General features: G+C 37.9%; 2 protein-coding genes across 2 annotated transcripts; one reads left to right on the forward strand and one right to left on the reverse strand.

Annotated features, from left to right (window-relative positions):
* Nucleotides 1–12,076: 12,076 nt before the first annotated feature.
* Nucleotides 12,077–13,024, forward strand: LOC129505040 (olfactory receptor 2D2). The gene has a single exon (XM_055317969.1). The coding sequence runs from the start codon at nucleotides 12,077–12,079 to the stop codon at nucleotides 13,022–13,024; it is 948 nt and encodes a 315-aa protein (XP_055173944.1).
* Nucleotides 13,025–15,301: 2,277 nt separating this feature from the next.
* LOC129505003 (olfactory receptor 10A4) lies at nucleotides 15,302–16,249 on the reverse strand. Its single transcript, XM_055317929.1, has one exon. The coding sequence runs from the start codon at nucleotides 16,247–16,249 to the stop codon at nucleotides 15,302–15,304; it is 948 nt and encodes a 315-aa protein (XP_055173904.1).
* Between the last annotated feature and the right edge of the window lie 2,581 nt (nucleotides 16,250–18,830).

An 18,830-nucleotide genomic window follows, 5' to 3' on the forward strand; every position in this document is an offset into this window, starting at 1 on the left:
ATCAAGATAAAAAGCTTCTGCACAGCAAAAGAAACAGTCAACAAAACTAAAAGACAACCTACAGAATGGGAGAAGTTTGCAAATGACCTATCAGATAAAGGGCTAGTATCCAAGATCTATAAAGAACTTATTAAACTCAACAGGAAAGAAACAATCCAATCATGAAATGGGCAAAAGACATGAACAGAAATTTCACAGAGGAAGACATAGACATGGCCAGCAAGCACATGAGAAAATGCTCCGCATCCCTTGCCATCAAGGAAATACAAATCAAAACCTCAATGAGATACCACCTCAAACCAGTGACAACGGGGAAAATTAACAAGGCAGGATCAACAAATGTTGGAGAGGATGTGGAGAAAGGGGAACCCTCTTGCACTGTTGGTGGGAATGTGAACTGGTGTGGCCACTGTGGAAGACTGTGTGGAGTTTCTTCAAAGAATTAAAAATAGATCTGCCCTGCTGGGGGATTTACCCCAAAGATACAGATGCAATGAAACGTCAGGACACCTGCATCCCGATGTTTCTAGCAGCAATGTCCACAATAGCCAAACTGTGGAAGGAGCCTCGGTGTCCATTGAAAGATGAATGGATAAAGAAGATGTGATTTATGTATACAATGAATATTACTAAGCCATTGGAAATGACAAATACCCACCATTTTCTTCAACATGGATGGAACTGGAGGGTATTATGCTGAGTGAAGTAAGTCAACTGGAGAAGGAAAAACATTATATGGTCTCATTCATTTGGGGAATATAAAAAAATAGTGAAAGGGAATAAAGGAGGAAAGTAGAGAAAATGAGTGGGAAATATCAGTGAGGGTGAGAGAACATGAGAGACTCCTAACTCTGGGAAACAAACAAGGGGTGGTAGAAGGGAAAGTGGGTGGGTGGTTGGGGTGACTGGGTGATGCACACTGAGGTGGGCATTTGATGGGATGAGCACCGGTGATATGTTATATGTTGACAAATTGAACTGCAATAAAAAATATACAGCAAATAAATAAATATAAATAAATAAATAAAATTACATTCCTCAGTATATGATATCTTGCATGATTAATCATTTTAAAGCACTCCTTTTGTTTATTTATGCATTTATTTGCATAAGATACACCCATATATTATTCCCAATGACTTCATAACCATTCTAGCTTATGTGATGTGTTTATTTTCATCAAAAAATGATTTTAAGTTTGTGCATATATTTTTACTTTACATAAGTGATATTGTGTTGTATGCCTCTTTGTTTACCTTTTTCACTTAACTCTGTCTTTAAGGTCATTTACAATGCCAGGTGTTCATCTAATCCTTGTCCTAACTGCGCTGCAATATCCTTGGTGCACATCCCTGCCATTTCCATTTCTCTCTTCTCCCAGTGAAGGATATCCAAATCACACAACACCTTGCCAACACAAATAACTGAACCACACACATTACAGGAATATACCATATGACTGTGAGCTCTCTATTTAAAATAATTCTTATATCATAGAAAATGCACTGGCATAAGGTGACCTAGTAATATCAGATACCTTCCCAGGATGGCTGTACTTCTCTACATTTTACCAAATGTAAATGAGTATTCCTCTCTTTTCTACTTTTTGCCAACACTTTACACTATCTGACTTTCTAATATCTGTATGCTTAATAGAGGTAAATAGATATCTCTGTTGTTTCAATTTGTATTCAATACGAATGAATTTCAGTATCACCTTCTATTCTTATAGGCCTTTAATGTTAATTTTCATGAATTCCCTTCTATATACTCTGTGGTTTCTTTTTTCTATTGGAGGTTTCTTTCTTTTCTTATTTCTAGTTAATGAATGCCTGATATTAAGGTCTTATTTCTTATTTCTTTCACATATTGCAAATATCTCCTCCATTTTCTCCTTTTTTTTTACTTTGTTCATAATGTTCTTCATTGAAGACAGGTCTCAATTTTTGAGGAAATCAAATTCATCAATTTTTTCATTATGGTCTGTGCTTTGAAGGTTCCTTGCTCTAGGTCAGAAAGATGTTACCTTATGTTTTCTTGCCTAATGTCACTGTTTTATTTTAAATTTTAGTTATTTAATCCATTTAGAGTCTACCTTCTGTGTCATACTAGGTAGAAATCTAGTTTTATTTTTCTCTAGATAGTAAGCTAGCATTTAGCAACACTTTTTACTACACTATTTGTCCTCTTCCCAAGGATTATTGGAATTACCTTTGTTGGACATTAAATTTCACATAAGTCTATCTATGAACTCTCAATTCTGTTCCACTTATTAGTCTTTTGTTGTTGTTTTTCCCCAGAACCATCTGGTTTTTATTTCCGAGGCTTGGCAATATTGCCAATAGAAAAGGTAGACGTTCTATTTCTAACTGTGGTTTTAATTTGCAATTCCCGAAATGCCTGGTGATGTGCAGCATCCTTTCCTGTTCCTGTCAGCCATTTGTTTATATTCCTTGGAGATATGCCTTTTCAAGTCCTTTGTTCATTTTTAAATTGTGTTGTTCATCTTTTTTGTTTTTGAGTTGCAGTTCTTTATATATTCTGGATACTAGATCCTTCTCAGATATATGATTTGCAAATATTTTCCCCTATTCTGTGAGAAGTCACTTCAACTTCATGAGGAAACTAAGGTAAACACAAACATGGTTTCAGTAGTCTTTTTCTTGATTAAACATTCAGTTGGTTGCTGTAAACTTCTATTTTCCAAAAACATGATAAAGTTAGTACTGACAGTATTTGTCATGTTTTTTGTATTTCTTTGGAGGGAGGGCCACTTGCAGTTCCCTACTTTAGCATTTTCCCTCTTATATAGAATTTTTGATATGGTTTGACTATGTTGGTGATTATTATAAAGAAATATTTGGTATTGTGTTAAAACTATCATATTTATATTTTGGTTTTTTTTTATTTCATTGATTTCTACCTTTGATCTTTATTATTTACCTGTTTGTGCCTCTGGATTAGCTCTGCTTTTTCACGCTCCTGTCCCCAGAAGTTTGAATTAAATGCCTAGCTTCAGTTTTTCAAAACTTTATCTCCCTCTTTTAATGAGGTATTACTGATATACAGAATGTGCACCAATCTACAGTATAGCTCAACAAAATCTTATGTATGTATATATGTGTAACTATTATATACATCAGAATGTAGAACCCTCACAGCCACCAAAAGGCTCTCAGTCAACTCCAAATCAAAATCTCTTAAAGGTAACCATTATTTGGAATTCTAAAATTATAAATTAAAAATAAATAAATAAATAAATAAATAAATAAATAAATAAATAAAATAAAATTATAAATTAATTTTGTCTGTACTTTAACTTCAAAGAAATGGAATCCAAAGGATATACTTCTTAGTGGCACCTGAGTGGCTCAGTGGGTTAAGCATCTGCCTTCTGCTCAGGGTCCTGGGATGTAATTCCACATAGGGCTCCCTGCTTAGCAGGGAGAATGCTTTTCCATCTCCCTCTGCCCCTCCCCTACTTATGCAATCTCTCAAAAAATAAATAAATATAATGTTTTTAGAAAAAGAATATACTCCTTAATGTCTGGTTTCTTCTACAAAATATCTTTATATCTACCTGGTTGCAAATAGTAGCATATTCTTTGAAGAATATTCAATGGTATGGCACTACATGACTGTATTCACAATTTTACCTTCTTTTTGTCGTGGAAATTTATATTGTTTCCACATCCACCTATTATGAGTAATACGGCTGTTATAAAAATCCTTGTACATACTTCTGGTGGACATAAATACTCATATCCACAGGCATGTATATCACAGAGGAGTGAAAAAACAGGGTTGTAGGATGAAAACCATATATTTAAGGTAAGTTTTTAGATGCCTGCAAATGGAATTTTTGAAATGATTGCACCAAGTTAAGTTCCCATCAGCAATGAAAAGTATTACAAATCCTCAGACACTTTAATCCATCCTTATTAGCCTTAGTGTTATTTCATGATGGTTTTAATTTATGTATTCTGGTGGCTAATTCTGTTGTGTAACCTTTTATATGCTTATTAGCTATTTGTATTCAATATGCAGTAAAGACATGTTCTAGGCATTTGCCCATTTTATTTATTTATTTTTAAAAAATTTATTTATTTATTCATAAGAGACACAGAGATAGAGAGGCAGAGACACAGGCAGAGGGAGAAGCAGGCTCCATGCAGGGAGCCCAACGTGGGACTCGATCCCAGGTCTCCAGGATCACACGCTGGGCTGAAGGCAGCGCTAAGCCGCTGAGCCCCCCAGCTGCCCCTTTTACCCATTTTAAATCTGGAATTATCTGACCATTCCTACTTGTGGCAGTTCCTTATTTATTTTGGGCAGTAAGTTTACAATTTAGCATCAAGTTATTAAAATAACTACGGGTATAAGGAGAGACAAAGAAAATAGGGTTAAATGTTAATGATTGAAGAATCTATTATTATTGAAGAATCTAATAGATCTTATCATATTCACATTCTACAAATTATGAATTTCTTAAAAATCATATGTAGAATATGTAATACAAGTGAGTTGCAACGTAGAACCTAGAAACCCAGTACTTAATTTCAACAATACAACACCTTTCAAAAAAGAAGACAGGTAAGCAGAACTGATAATGGGGCCCATAAATGGAGATGTGAGTGCTAACTGCATGTTATTTTATGTTCTCCTTCTAATCATTTGGGAACCTCTGAAAAGAAACAGAGCTTGAGATCTACCCTAATGATTCAGAATTCTCCTGAGCACTTCACCCACTTCAGAGACTGCTCCAGTATCCTTCTGGTAACATCATTTAAAGGGAACTATTCTTGCACAGTATGCCTTGATGTCAGTAACACCTTTGGAAGCAACAGGACAGCAGAGTTGTGGGGATTCCCCTTTCTGTCTTGTCTTTGATCTTGGCTTCAGAGATTTTATACAGAATTCTTTGACTGAGATGACTTAAGACAAGATGCTCACACTCTTGCACTCTCCTCCACTCTGCCCACTAACATGCTAATGTGATCTTTTTTCCTTCCTCAGATGAGAAAATGGTGGTAAGATTATTAAAGGGATGGAAAGAGAAGGCACAGGGTGAACAAAGGTAATAACCTGGCATATATTGGGAGAGAACTAGAATTTGGCCTTTAAAATTCAACTAATTTTGTCCAAACAATCAGATCCTTACAGGTAAATCTCTCTCATAGATCTAGCCAAGGTGTTTTCCACAGTGGATCTTCCTTATCAAACCACAACTACAATGCCAAATTCCTTGTGAAGAGGAACGATGGTCCTCACCTAGAGTGGACATAAGCAGAACTTCCATGGAATCAGTATTGATCCTCTGAGTGGTGACGTTGATGCCTTTTTGGGCTGGGCTTGAAAGTGGGTATGGAAGATAGCAACTAGGTGATTTTGAGCACAAAAGATCTTGAAATTAGAACTGAAATTTAGTATTTTCTCTTGATTCCTATGGATTCCCTCAGAATCTTCTTCCTAAAAGAAACATCAGATGAGAATGTGCATGGCTCCATGACCCTATCATCTTGTTTGATCATCATCTAATGCATTTTTAGAGAAATGAACTTAAAGTTGATGTTCAAGCTAGGGTAAGGGCAGAATGATGGGAGAGAAAGGTTGGCAGTGCACATGATTTCCTTTCAGAAGCTTCCTGACTCTGGGGGCAGGTTCACAGTCACTTGGGGGAACATTTTCTCCTCCACATTTGCATTAGTGAATAATATGGTTTTAAAAACAAATCAGGAGAGGCCAGGGGTGTAGTCTTCACTATTGTGCCAGAGTTGGTGAGAGCTCCTATCATCTGACAGATCACAAGTCACACTCATCTCTGATTCACATTGATCTCTCTGTCTTCGGTATTCTGGCTCAGGTCAAATCAGTTCAAAAACCATGTATTGTACACTTATTCTGTCTCTGCTTATTCTATTTGCTGAATTAAATTTGAGTCAGATGCAGTTCTTACCCTTGAAAATCTTACTGTCATGGAAAAAGAAAATAATTTCAATGTAATGTTATCAGGTATAATAAAATCAGGTACACAATGCTGAAGGTACACTAATGTATCTAGTCTCTAGATGTGTGCGAATGTGTTGACTTGTATATGTCTATATGTATTGGATGGATGGGAGTGGGGAATGGGAAACATGTGGGGTCAGGAAAGAAAGTGTTCCTGGCAATATATTTCCTAAATGGAATCTTTAAAAACCTGTAGTTATTTGTCAGTTGAAGGTATAGAAATCAGCAAAATCCTCAGCTGCCCTTCATTAAGTTAGCCACTGATTATAGGCATCACTTAAAACTTTGAGACAAGTGTTCAGTTTTATATTTTCTATTTCTTGTCATCAAAACATGCATTCATTTCTACTCTGGATAGGGTGTGAACTGTGGTAGGTTAGTAGCAAAGTCTCAAGGACTTGGGGATACTCTAAGAACTAACCAGGTAATACCTTCTGCTAGATGGATGGTAATTCCCAAAGTACCTATATTAAAATAGAATGTGGTCTCAAAATTTATTTTTATGTCAGGTTTTGAGCAATAGACTATATTTTTCTTTAGAAACTATTCTTTTTTAGTTTTATTTAAGTAATTGTTAGGTCATATGGACTCACTTGACTCAATACATTCATTAATTTACCATTATTTGCCTTGAATCTATGATGTTCTTGGAACCACACTGATACGGAGGATCAAACATAACTATAGTTTAGTTTTTCCTTGAGATCCTTTGGTCTCAGTAGCTGGGTCTTTTTTCTATATCTCTAGTACCAAACACATGCTTGGCCAATGACATTTGATCCACCAATAAGCCAAGTGAATATTCAAAGTGTCATGAATGTTCAAGAAATTGATACCAAATCTAGTAATGGGCACATCTCTGAATAAAGGGATTTTGCCCAGCAAAAATCAGTGGAATATAAAAATACAATGTGTCCTAGCTATGTGAAAATGGCTGGAAAGGTGGCCTGCAGTCAGATAAGAGAACCATCAATGATGGTTGGCCAGAGGTATGATTGATTATAGTAATATTTTATTTAGTCATGCATTCTTTCATAATGAATTGGAACCTTTCATCACTTTAACTCATAGACCTATCAGGTGACTAAGACTCCATTATCAGATTACATAGAATGTGACAATGTCTTTTGGAGAAAAGTGGGCATTTCTTTAGCCTAGGAGTTCTTTTTTTCAGATTTTATTTATTTGAGAAAGAGAGAGAAAGAGCTAGTAAGAGAGCAGGGGAAGGAAAGAGAGGAGAAGCAGGCTCCTTGATCAGCATGGAGCCTGATGTGGGGCTGGATCTCATGACCCTGGATCATGACATGAGCTAAGGCAGACGCTTAACTGACCGAGCCACCGAGGTCCCCCTAGCCTAGGAGTCTTAAGTTGAACTTCAGAGTGCTCTTCAATTAAGTTGTGAATGCCACTTTTTTATTTCTTCTTTACTCTAATTGGAATTCAAAATATTCTTCTTGTTTGAATGTTGGTAGCCAAGCCAAACTATCATTAGCAGTGTCTATGACTTTATCATATCACCAACAGAAATCACGGGCATTTTTATATCATATTGTAGTTGTTGAAGATATCTAAAAAATATCCCTTAAGCTAATTAATTTTCCAATCAAGGTGGTTATTAGGCCTGCCACAACATTTTGAAATTTAGTGTGTTACTAAAGAATCACATGTCATTATACATATCTGCTTCCTAAAACTATTGTAATAAACTGTGTGTTAATATGACTGGTCTCCTTGGTAATCCTGTACATTCTATATGCTGCATTTAAACCATTATTTTGAGGCAACTTTACCAAGCAGATAAAAGCTCAAATGCCTAAACTTTGCATAGGGCCTTAATCTTTAGACTTTAAATTTTTCTCCCTTCTTTTTGAACGAAATTTTATTATTACTCTCAGAGTCTTGCAAATCTTTCTAGGCATAATGACAGTCTTCCATCCTCTACCCACTCAGTTTTATTGAGAAATGATTGACATACATCACTATATAAGTTCAAGGAATATAGCATGATGGCCTGATTTACATATATTGTGATATGATTACCATTACCATAATAGGTTCAACTAATATCCATCTTCTCTTACAGAAACAAGAAAAAAAGGAAAAACAAAAAATTTTCCTTCTGGTGAGAACTTAGAATGTACTGTCTTAACAACTTTCTAAGATACTATAACAGTCTAGCTATAGCCATGTTCTATATTCTATCCCTAGTATAGATCTATCTTATAACTGGAAGTTGTACCTTCTGGTCCCCTTCCGCCAAATTTCCTCCCCACACCCTCTGCCTCTGGTAACAAGTTTAATCACTTTTTTAAATTATTTTTTTTGTTTTTTATTTGTTGTGTTTCAGGAAACATTTAAGTCTAATCCATTGGAAGTTAATTTTTGATAGTGGCATAAAAGATGAGTCTGGTTTCAGTCTATTGCATGTGACTATCAAATACGCCCACACCATTTATTGAACAGACCATCTTTCCTCCATTGAGCATTCTTTGTTCCCCTGTCCGATATTATTTGTCTCTATATGTTCGAATTTATTTATGCTTTCTCCATTCTGTTCCATTGGTTTATTTGTTTGTATTTATGCCAATATCATACTGTTTTGATGACTATAGCTTTATAATATAGCTAGAAACCAGGAAGTGTGATGCCTCCCACTTTGTTCTTTCTCAGATTTCTTTGGCTATTTGTGGTTTTTCATGGTTCGATATAAACTTTAGGAGTGTTTCATTCACTTTTGTAAAAATACCATTGGACTCTTGATAAGGATAGTTATGAATCTATAGCCAGCATTTGGTGGTATTGACATTCTAACAGTGTTAAAATTCTTCTAAACATGAACATAACATAGCTTTCCATTTCTTTGTGTCTTGGATTTCTTTCATCAATGTCTTGTAGTTTTCATCGTAGAGAACTTACATCTCCTTAAATTTATTCCAAAGTATTTATTGTTTTTGATGCTACTACAAATGGGATTGATTTGTTTTTTGGAAACTGTTATGATGGTGTATAGAAATGCTACTGATTTTGTATGTTGATTTTGGATCCTGCAACTGTACTGAATCCATTAATTAGATCTAACAGGTTTTCTTCTTTTGATTGAGTCTTTAGGATTTGCTATTTATAAAACCATATCACATGTAAATACAATTTACTTCTTCCTTTCCAATTGTGATATATTTTATTTATTTTTCTTGCCTGGTTACTCTAGTTAGGACTTCGAATATTATGTTGACTAGCAGTGGTTAAAGTGGGCACTTTTGTCTTGTTCTTGATCCTAGAGGAATAGCGTTCAACTGTTCGCCGTTAACTATGACAATAATTGTCTGCTTATCACATATGGCCTTTATACTGAGATATGTTCCTTCTATGCATGACATGTTGAATTTTTATCACAAATGGGTGTTGGATTTGGTCAAATCTTTATTTTTTCTGTGCCTATTGAGATGATCATATGATTCTTTTCTTTCATTCTATTTATGTGATGGGAGGTGTGCCATTGGCCAAGAACAGTTGGGTAGGACATCTATCTGTCTTAGTTCCATACCGAAGTGAGGTTGTAGGATGGGCTCTGTGGCTGCCTGGATTCTCTGGTCAGGCTTATTAGAGGATCAAGACTGGGTACTATATTTAGTAATAATATATGAAATTATTATTAAAATTAAATTATTCCTCTGGCAGGACAGCAAGACAGAACACAAAGCCTGTACAGATCATTGTTTAAGGACCCCAATCCATCCTTCAGAGGGTTCACTGAGTTCCCTGGCCAAGTGATGTCATCAGTTTTGCTCTGCAGATGAGGGACGCTACAGTTGTGCTCTCTGCTCTAGTGCCACCATACATAGGGCCATTGGATGGGCTGGGCAGCTTTCAGTGTTCTCTGGTTAGGTTCTTTGGTTGCACAAGCTGAAGGCTGTATTCAGTGATGAGTAGAGCTACACAAGATTTCTTGCCTGAGCACAGTGAGAAAGCAGCTCTAAAGCTGGCTAATCTCTTTGCTGTTTTGTCTTGACACACCCCAAGTTTCCTGACAGAACAGAGCCACTGGCTTTGCTCTGCAAACTTTCAGTTCTGTGCACCTGCTTCTTAGCTTGAATGTCCCTGGGATGCACTACTTCTAGGAGCTGTCACCAGCCCTTCTAATCAGATGGGGCCAGGAGACACTCCTGATAGTAGGTGGAGCTACTATGCCCTAGCTTCCTTGCCTGGGTGGGAGGGAGTTGAGTCACTTCAGGCTACTCTCAATTTCCCAGGCAGGTTCTCCAGTTGGGAGGGGCTGGGATTTACCTTCAGTCTAGGCTATGAATTATTGCCTCTGCCTGTATGTAGCACAGGAATGTTCCTCTGGTACTGGCTTTGCTCTGGGTGCAATCAGCTCTGCCCACTGACCTATCAGCTAGAGCTCTGCTGGGCTGTCCTCTTCCAGAAGTTGTCCTCAGCCCTCTGGTCAGATGGGGCCAGAAGACACTCTTCACAGCACGCAGGGTTGTGATTCACCCCCCTGCCTGAGCCTGAGCAAACCAGTCTCTGAGGTCAGCAAAACTCCTTTGAAGATCTGAATCAAGCATCTCTGCACCCCATCTGTTCCCTGGCCATAGTACATCTGATTTAGTCCTGCAGATGAGCAAAGCTACAGTTTGGGATTAGTCCTTGGGCACAGCAGGTATGAATTTGGTCTGCCAAGATCTGTGTACTGATTGTTGCAAGCCTCTCTCCCTTCTCTATCAAAACCAGATTCCAGTGGTAGAGCCCCATTGTTTCCCCTGCAGTCCCTATGGTATGGGATCAGAGCAGGGGCTCCTGCAAAGCACCCACAATGTTGGGGCAGTACAGATCATCTCTCCCTGGGTTTTCTTTTCCTATTAGAGGAATAGGAAGCTCAGGGCAGACCTCACCACATGGTGTTGCTCTGGTCTGGGGGAAGGACAATGCATTCAACATGTAGCTACTTCTTTTACCTTTCTAATGCCATCTCTCTTGGTCTCTGTAGTACAGGTTGCTTCTCAGTGATGTTTTATTCTGGAATAGTTGTTGGTTGTTCTTGTGAGGGAGAACAAAGTCAGAAACAACCAATGTTGCCTCCTTAGTGACATCAGAATCTGGTAGGCTTTTTAAGCAACTCTACTAAACCGTATGATCAAATTGTTTTTTTAATTTGACTTAGTTAATGATAATTGATCAAATAACTTCCCGTACCATGTTTATAAAAGGTCACAAAAAGGAAAAAGATATAGATTTCAAGAGTTTTTTAATCTCTGGCAAGAATAGACAAATAATGCAAGGCAGTGAGAGACAATGAGCTAGAGGTGGTGGATTAGTGCTGTGTAATCTGCACACAGAAAATTAGTCAAAGTATACTGAAGAACTGACATTTTTGCTGGAGAAAATAACCTGCTAATTCTCCAAGACCCTTTTTGATTTCTTATATCTTAATGACTGTCTTTTCAGGGAAGAGACAACAGTCATATGCCCAAAGAATAGAAAAAAAAAATCTATGCCATTATAAAATGTGGAGATGCGGCAAAAGCAGCGTAAGACTCAAGAATTTTAGTTGATAATAAAGTGAAATAAATACCATGATTTATAGATTAATTGAATCTTTTTTATTATTAGATGTTTGGTATTTGGATTAAGGAAGATGACACTTTTGATCTACTCTACACTTACAGATGACACTAAAAATGAAGGTGCCATCTTAAAAGTATGAAGTTTTACAACACTGAAAATGCTCCAACTAAAGCAGCATATCATCTTTTATATAAAGGGGAATTTTGAAATGGTTGATAGTGATTGAGAGCAATTCAAAAGGCCTCCAAGGAATCCCTGGATGGCTCAGCGGTTGAGTGCCTGCCTTCAGCCCAGGGCATGATCCTGGAGTCCCGGGATCGAGTCCCACATCGGACTCCTGCATGGAGCCTGCTTCTGCCTCTGCCTATGTCTCTGCCTCTCTCTCTTTGTCTCTCATTAATAAATGAGTGAAATCTTAAAAAAGAAAAAAAGAAAGCCCTCCAAATCTGAGGTTCTATGGACCTATGTTTAACATGTTGATTTCTTCCACAAACAACAAAGTATGAGAGAAGCAAATCAGACACAGGTGACAGAGTTCCTCCTCCTGGGACTCTCTGATGACCCCCATACTCAGAAGCTCCTATTTATTTTATTCCTGGGTGTCTACCTGGTTACTGTGCTTGCAAATCTGCTTCTCATGCACCTTGTTCAGGCTGACTCTCGGCTTCACACACCCATGTATTTTTTCCTCTGCAACTTATCTTTGGCTGACCTCTGTTTTTCTACCAACATCGTTCCTCAGGCGCTGGTTCATCTGCTATCCAGGAAGAAGATCATTTCATTCACACGTTGTGCAGCTCAGCTTTTACTCTTCCTCATTTTTGGGGGTACACAGTGTGCCTTTCTGGCGGTGATGTCCTATGATCGATACGTGGCCATCTGCAACCCTTTGCATTACCCTAGAATCATGACTTGGAGGGTGTGTGTTCAGCTGGCTGCAGGATCATGGACCAGCGGCATTCTGGTGTCTGTGGTAGATACCACTTTTACACTAAGGCTACCCTACCGAGGCAGCAATAGTATCGCTCATTTCTTTTGTGAGGCCCCTGCACTATTGATCCTGGCATCCACAGACACCCACACTTCAGAGATGGCCATTTTCCTCATGGGTGTAGTGATTCTCCTCATACCTGTATCCCTAATTCTGGTATCCTATGGCCACATCATAGTGACTGTGTTCAAGATGAAGTCAGCCATTGGTAGGCGCAAGGCATTCTCTACCTGTGGTTCCCACCTCATGGTGGTCATCCTCTTTTATGGGTCAGCAATTTCCACTTACATGACACCAAAGCCTTCCAAAGAACAGGAAAAACTGGTGTCTGTGTTCTATGCGATGATGACACCCATGCTCAATCCCCTCATCTATAGCTTGAGGAACAAGGATGTGAAGGGAGCTCTGAGGAAAGTGGCCACAAGGAATTTCCCATGCAGGCTTGAAATCTGCCACTGACTGTGAGACTTTAGCTCCCTGCATATAAGATTTGCTGAGTAATTTTCCTCAGCAAGGTTGGAATATGGTAAGATCCTCATCTTGGGACCTTGTTGAGACCTACCCTCCATCCTTCATCCAACACTTCCTTTGTAAAAGAAGAAGGATAATAATTCATGGACCAATAGAAGGAGGGTCTGCTTCCTTCTTGTTGGTTTTTTGGCACCTAAGAGTTTGGAAATCCTGAAAAAACATTTACATTTCAAAAACCCTGGAGTCTGTAAAATCTATCTTTTTTTTTTACCATGTTATGTATTATAATCAATCTATCCCAGATCCTACTCTTTTATCTTTTTGTATTTCTGAATCTCTTTGCAACATTAAATAATCAATAAATTAACAAACATTACTTAATCACTTAGGTGAGCAAGGTGCTACATGCGTGTTTACTGGCATATGCATTCTGTATATGTATTTGAAGTGGGTAATGAAGGGCGTGGGTACAATGAAGATGTATAAATGGTTTCTGCTGTCCTTCTCACACTCTTATTAGGGACATGGATATTTTATCTATCAGATAAGAGTAAAGACTGTATTTTGGAAAGTAAGAACAAATAGTGACATTCCAGGGCTAGCAAGAGTGAGGAAAATGCTGATATTAAGCCTGGGCCTAGAGGACAACTAGGACTTGGAGAGGGTAGGTGTATATAGAAAGCAGAAGACAGTAGTTGTGGACTTAGGTGTGTAGAGGCAAGAAAGCTACAGAAATAAATATTTCAGGTTCATTCTGTACCTACTTTCTGATTACCTATTACTGTATTAAAAAACAATCAAGGATAACCTCCCCATCTGAAGATATTTATTTTAATTCTGTCTACAAAGTCCTCTTTCCTGTGTAAGGTAACGTATTTATTGGTCCTGTGGATTAGGACATGGACATCTTTATTCTGCCTACCATATAAAGACAAGTAAAATGAATGTGAAGGAGTGATTAAATTTGTCTAAAATTGGAGATTATAAATGTATAATGGTGCCAATACAGTTAGTTGTGTGATTGCTATCACTGAAACAGAACCTCATGATCTACCTTTTAATATGTAAATTCTTCTAGTGATAATTAGAATGTGCTGCCTTTCTAGGTCCTTGGTATAGGAGAGCTGAAGGATACACTGTGTGGGAGACTGAACTGGTCCTGAGAACTCCATGGCACACAGAGAGTTATTTATAGAGTTTGTGGAGAAAACATGCCTATGCAGTAGATGTGATGTTACTCTGTTAATTATCAATAAATTCTTATGAATAGTTTACACAAAGCTATGGTGCCCACATCCCAAGTCTGCTATTTTTTCAAGAGTCCAGAGTTGGTCTATATTCACTGGACAAAATTCTAAAGATGGGCTACTACACTGGTTGAGCGATAGACAAAATTATAAGAACAGTTGATATCATCTAGTCACAATATGATTACATAAAAATCTAGTAAACAAAGAATCTTGTATTATTTACAGCCATTTCCTATATTTTTGTCCACTTAACTTAGGACACTCTTTCTGTCAAACAACTCTCAGATCCAACGTGACTAATTTGAGATTGAGGCAGTGTCCATGTGGAGTAGTCATTCTCCATATGAGGCACAGACCAATTATAGTAGCAGAGGAAGAAGTTATCATTTGCCAACCTAATAGTACATGGGTACTTTATAAGCCAGTGGAAGTTTTTAAGTATTGCTTTATTATTTCTCTTCTTCACTAGAATATATATTCCACAGGGAAAGAAATCACCTATTATATTCAGCACTGTGTCAAAATGTGTTGAAATTTCGAGTTCCAAAAAAAAAATGAGTGAAGAATGAAACAAAACTCTGCTATTTATTTTCGCCATCATCAAAACTTTACTTTGAAAGGAGAAAGATCCTGGAAAGTTGCAGCCAGAGTTTTTGGACAAACAGAAAATATAAAGGAGGAGATCATAAAAAGATATGGATGAAGAAGTTCAAGAAAAGTTAAAATAAGTAAAGAATGGTGAGTTGTAGTGTTGTTACTACAACAATTATAAACTTTCCCAATCTGTGTAATCTAGCAGCATCCTCAGATACATTGGGCCCACAGAATCCTGGGCCTACAGAAGTTCTCCTTTATCACTCATGTTCTTTCATTCAGAAACAGACCCTACTAAGTCCAAAATCCTAGTGGGTATATCACAGCTTTTAGATTAAGTAGGGACCAAAACCCATGGGAGGAGTTATTTTTTCTTTCCTTTGTCCTTGCATTTCATCCCTTAGGTTTGCATCTCACTCAGTCAGATTTTCTGAGGGCCCAGAGTCCTGTGGAGGACTCGCCTCAATGCAGCCTTCACTTCACTATTCCTTAAGCTGTAGATGATGGGGTTCAACATGGGAGTCACCACGGTGTAGGAGAGGGATAGCAGTTTCTTGCTCTCAGGAGAGGTACTCGATCGGGGTCGGAAGTATGTGAGGATGGCGGTGCTGTAGAAGAGAGAGACAACCAGGAGGTGGGAGGAACAGGTAGAGAAGGCCTTACGTTTCCCCTCAGCTGAGGGCATCCTGAAGATAGTGGAGAGGATGCGGACATAGGACCCCAGGATCAGCAAGAATGGGAAGAGGATAAATAGGACAGTGGCTGTCAGAGCCTCCAGTTCAAACAGAGAGGTATCAGCACAGACCAGTGCAATGACAGGGGGGCTGTCACAGAAAAAGTGGTTCACTCTGTTGGGGCCACAAAAAGGAAAGCTAAAAATCCATGTGGTTTGCACAGTGGCCACTGGAAATCCTGAGAACCAAGAGGCAGCTGCTAGCTGGGCACAGGCTCTGCGGTTCATAATGATTGGGTAACGCAAAGGGTCACAGATGGCCACATAGCGGTCATATGCCATTGTGGCCAGGAGACAACACTCAGCAGCCCCAAAGAAGAAGAAGAAATACATCTGAGTGGCACAGCCAAGGAAGGAGATGGTTGTGTCTTGGATGATCAGAGTATCCAGCATCTTGGGCACAATGACTAAGTTGAAGCCTATCTCCAAGAAGGACAAGTTCCTGAGGAAGAAGTACATAGGATTTTGTAGAGCAGAGTCAGCTGTAGTGACCAGGATGATGAGAACATTTCCCATTAGAGTAACCAAGTAAATAGTCAAAAACAGGAAAAACAGCAGAGCTTGAATCTCAGAGGACAAAGTTGAAAAGCTCACAAGAACAAACTCACTGACAACTGTCCAGTTACCCCACATCATTCTTCTGCCCAGGATTTCACTGAGCATTCATGTTCCAGGAAGGCAGAAGGCTCCATATGTTATTTAGACCTCTAATACACACTGGGAAAGAAAAGCCCCTATGGACTCATTCTCCACCTTTTTTATTCTAGTTGTTGCAAATCAGAAGCTGTACCTTCCAAAATGTAAAACAAAAAAACAAGAACAAAACAAACAAACATTGTGTCTAAGGGATTCACAATTTTGGGGAAGAATACTAACCTATTTTTTTCAGACTGAAATGAGGCACATCATATATATCTATACATCATCCCTTGACTTTTCTTTGCTCTATAGATAATGTTCAGTATCACATCTTCATTTATGGACTTCTACTCTCTTTCTTAGTACCAGTCATTGGTACTAAAAAAGAAGCCAGGTCAAACATTTCTGAAAAGAGGGTTCTCAATGCACAATGAAAGGTGGTGAGGTCAGTCATCATATGATTTCTGCAAAATGAAAGAGCAGGAAAGGGAAAATCAAGGAAAGTGAACCAGCAGTTACCAATGATCCCTGAGGAAGAGACCTGAATATGTCTTAACCTCAAGCAGCCCACACTCACGATGATTTTAGTAGATGCCAGGAGGAAAACCTATTCAGTCATTATTGTATCTTTTGCAGCTAGCAGAATGCTTAACTCCAAGTGCTTGGTAATTGATGTAGCCTAAGGTTTTATTTTTACAGCAGTTTGATGATGCTATACAGTCTATATAGTTAAGCTTACAGTTAAGTAAAACCTCTAATATATGTGTTTTTGCATTTGTGCATATTATAGGTGGTACATTCAGTTTTGTCTTCCAATATATATTTATTTTAAGTGTTTTGCTATGTTCTGAGAAGATATTTTAAAAGCTCTGTTATAAAAGCTCTGTCACTCACTATGCCACAGATGTCCATTCCCCTCAAATATTTAATCAATGTTTCCTAGGACAGAGCCTTGACTCTGGGGCAGATCACTTAAGCCATATCCCAAAATGAGTTGGAATCAATTTTTTAATCTCTAATTTTTTGGGCTCTTTAGTAAAGTGATTTATTTTTTTTATCTGTGACTTTAAATCATTTGAGACCTGGGTTGTGTATCAATAAACAGTTATATGTACTATTACATGGAATATATCTTAATGTAATAACAAATATCTCAGGAAAGTGTTCATTAAATGCCTTAGTGAAAGGCCAATAAACCATATCAAATGCTCATTCTTTTATCTAAGATCTAATGTCAACTTCCTTGTGAAGCTTTTTCTATCTCCAACCCCAATCAGGTTAAGTTACTTTCTCCATTGTGTTCCCCATAGCATATTTTTTAAGAGAGAGAGAGAAAGCACACGCAAGTGGGTGAGGGATAGAGGGGAAGAGAGAAAGAGAATCTTAAGCCATCTCCATTCCATACTCAGCAAGGAGCCCAATGCCAGGTTAACAGAGGGCTCAGTCTCAGAACCCTGACATCATGACCTGAGACACAATCGAGTCAGAAGCTTAATCGAGTCAGAAGCTTAACTGACTGAGCCTCCCACGTGCCCTATTCCTCATAGCATTTTAAAATATCCTTATTGTAATAATGGTTTTATCATAGTTATTTTTATATTTGTCCTCTCCTACAAATTGTGTATTCCTTGAAGACACAAACCAAATGATATACATCATTCTATCCATATTATATTGCCTGCTGCTTATGAAGTAACAATAAATGTTTGTTGAATTACTAACATTTATCTCAACAACATCAGTTAATTGACTTAACATGCTAATATTTATCTTTAAAAAGTAATGAAGTTCTTGTTCATGAAATTCTTAGTGAATCCATGATGGGGTCATCACTATTATTTTTTAAGTGTTTGTTAAAAAATTTAAACATTGTCTCTACCAACAAACAAATGTTTTAAATGATCATCTGCTAAATGATGTGGAAATAAATGTACAATTGTAAAACATGGCACAAATTTAAATTCTCCTTGTTATTGTTATTATCATCAATATTATTATAGCTTTTATAGTTTCAAAAAGACTCTAAACCAAACCTTTTGGTAAAGCAGTAGATAGAAAAGAATCCAATAAAGTGTAGCTGAGACCCATGATAGTTGAAACTAGAGGAACACCATGTAACAAAAGTCTAGGACAGAAAAGATTCCTTTTTTAATAAATTTATTTTTTTGTGGTGTTCAATTTGCCAACATACGGAATAACACCCAGTGCTCATCCCGTCAAGTGCCCACCTCAGTGCCGGTCACCCAGTTACCACCACCACCACCCCCCGCCCACCTCCCCTTCCACCACCCCTAGTTCGTTTCCCAGAGTTAGGAGTCTTTCATGTTATGTCTCCATTTCTGATGTTTCCCACTTATTTTTTCTCCTTTCCCCTTTATTCCCTTTCACTATTTTTTATATTCCCCAAATGAATGAGACCATATAATGTTTGTCCTTCTCCGATTGACTTATTACCCTCCAGTTCCATCCATGTCGAAGGGACAGAAAAGATTCTTGGGCAAAAAGTTCAGATGTTATCAAAGAAAATCTCAGCTAAGGAAGCAGAGATGACTTTCCCTTTTCTTTCAAACCACATCCT

Source organism: Nyctereutes procyonoides, unplaced genomic scaffold (assembly GCF_905146905.1).
Source record: "Nyctereutes procyonoides isolate TBG_1078 unplaced genomic scaffold, NYPRO_anot_genome, whole genome shotgun sequence".
Lineage (NCBI taxonomy): Eukaryota > Metazoa > Chordata > Mammalia > Carnivora > Canidae > Nyctereutes > Nyctereutes procyonoides.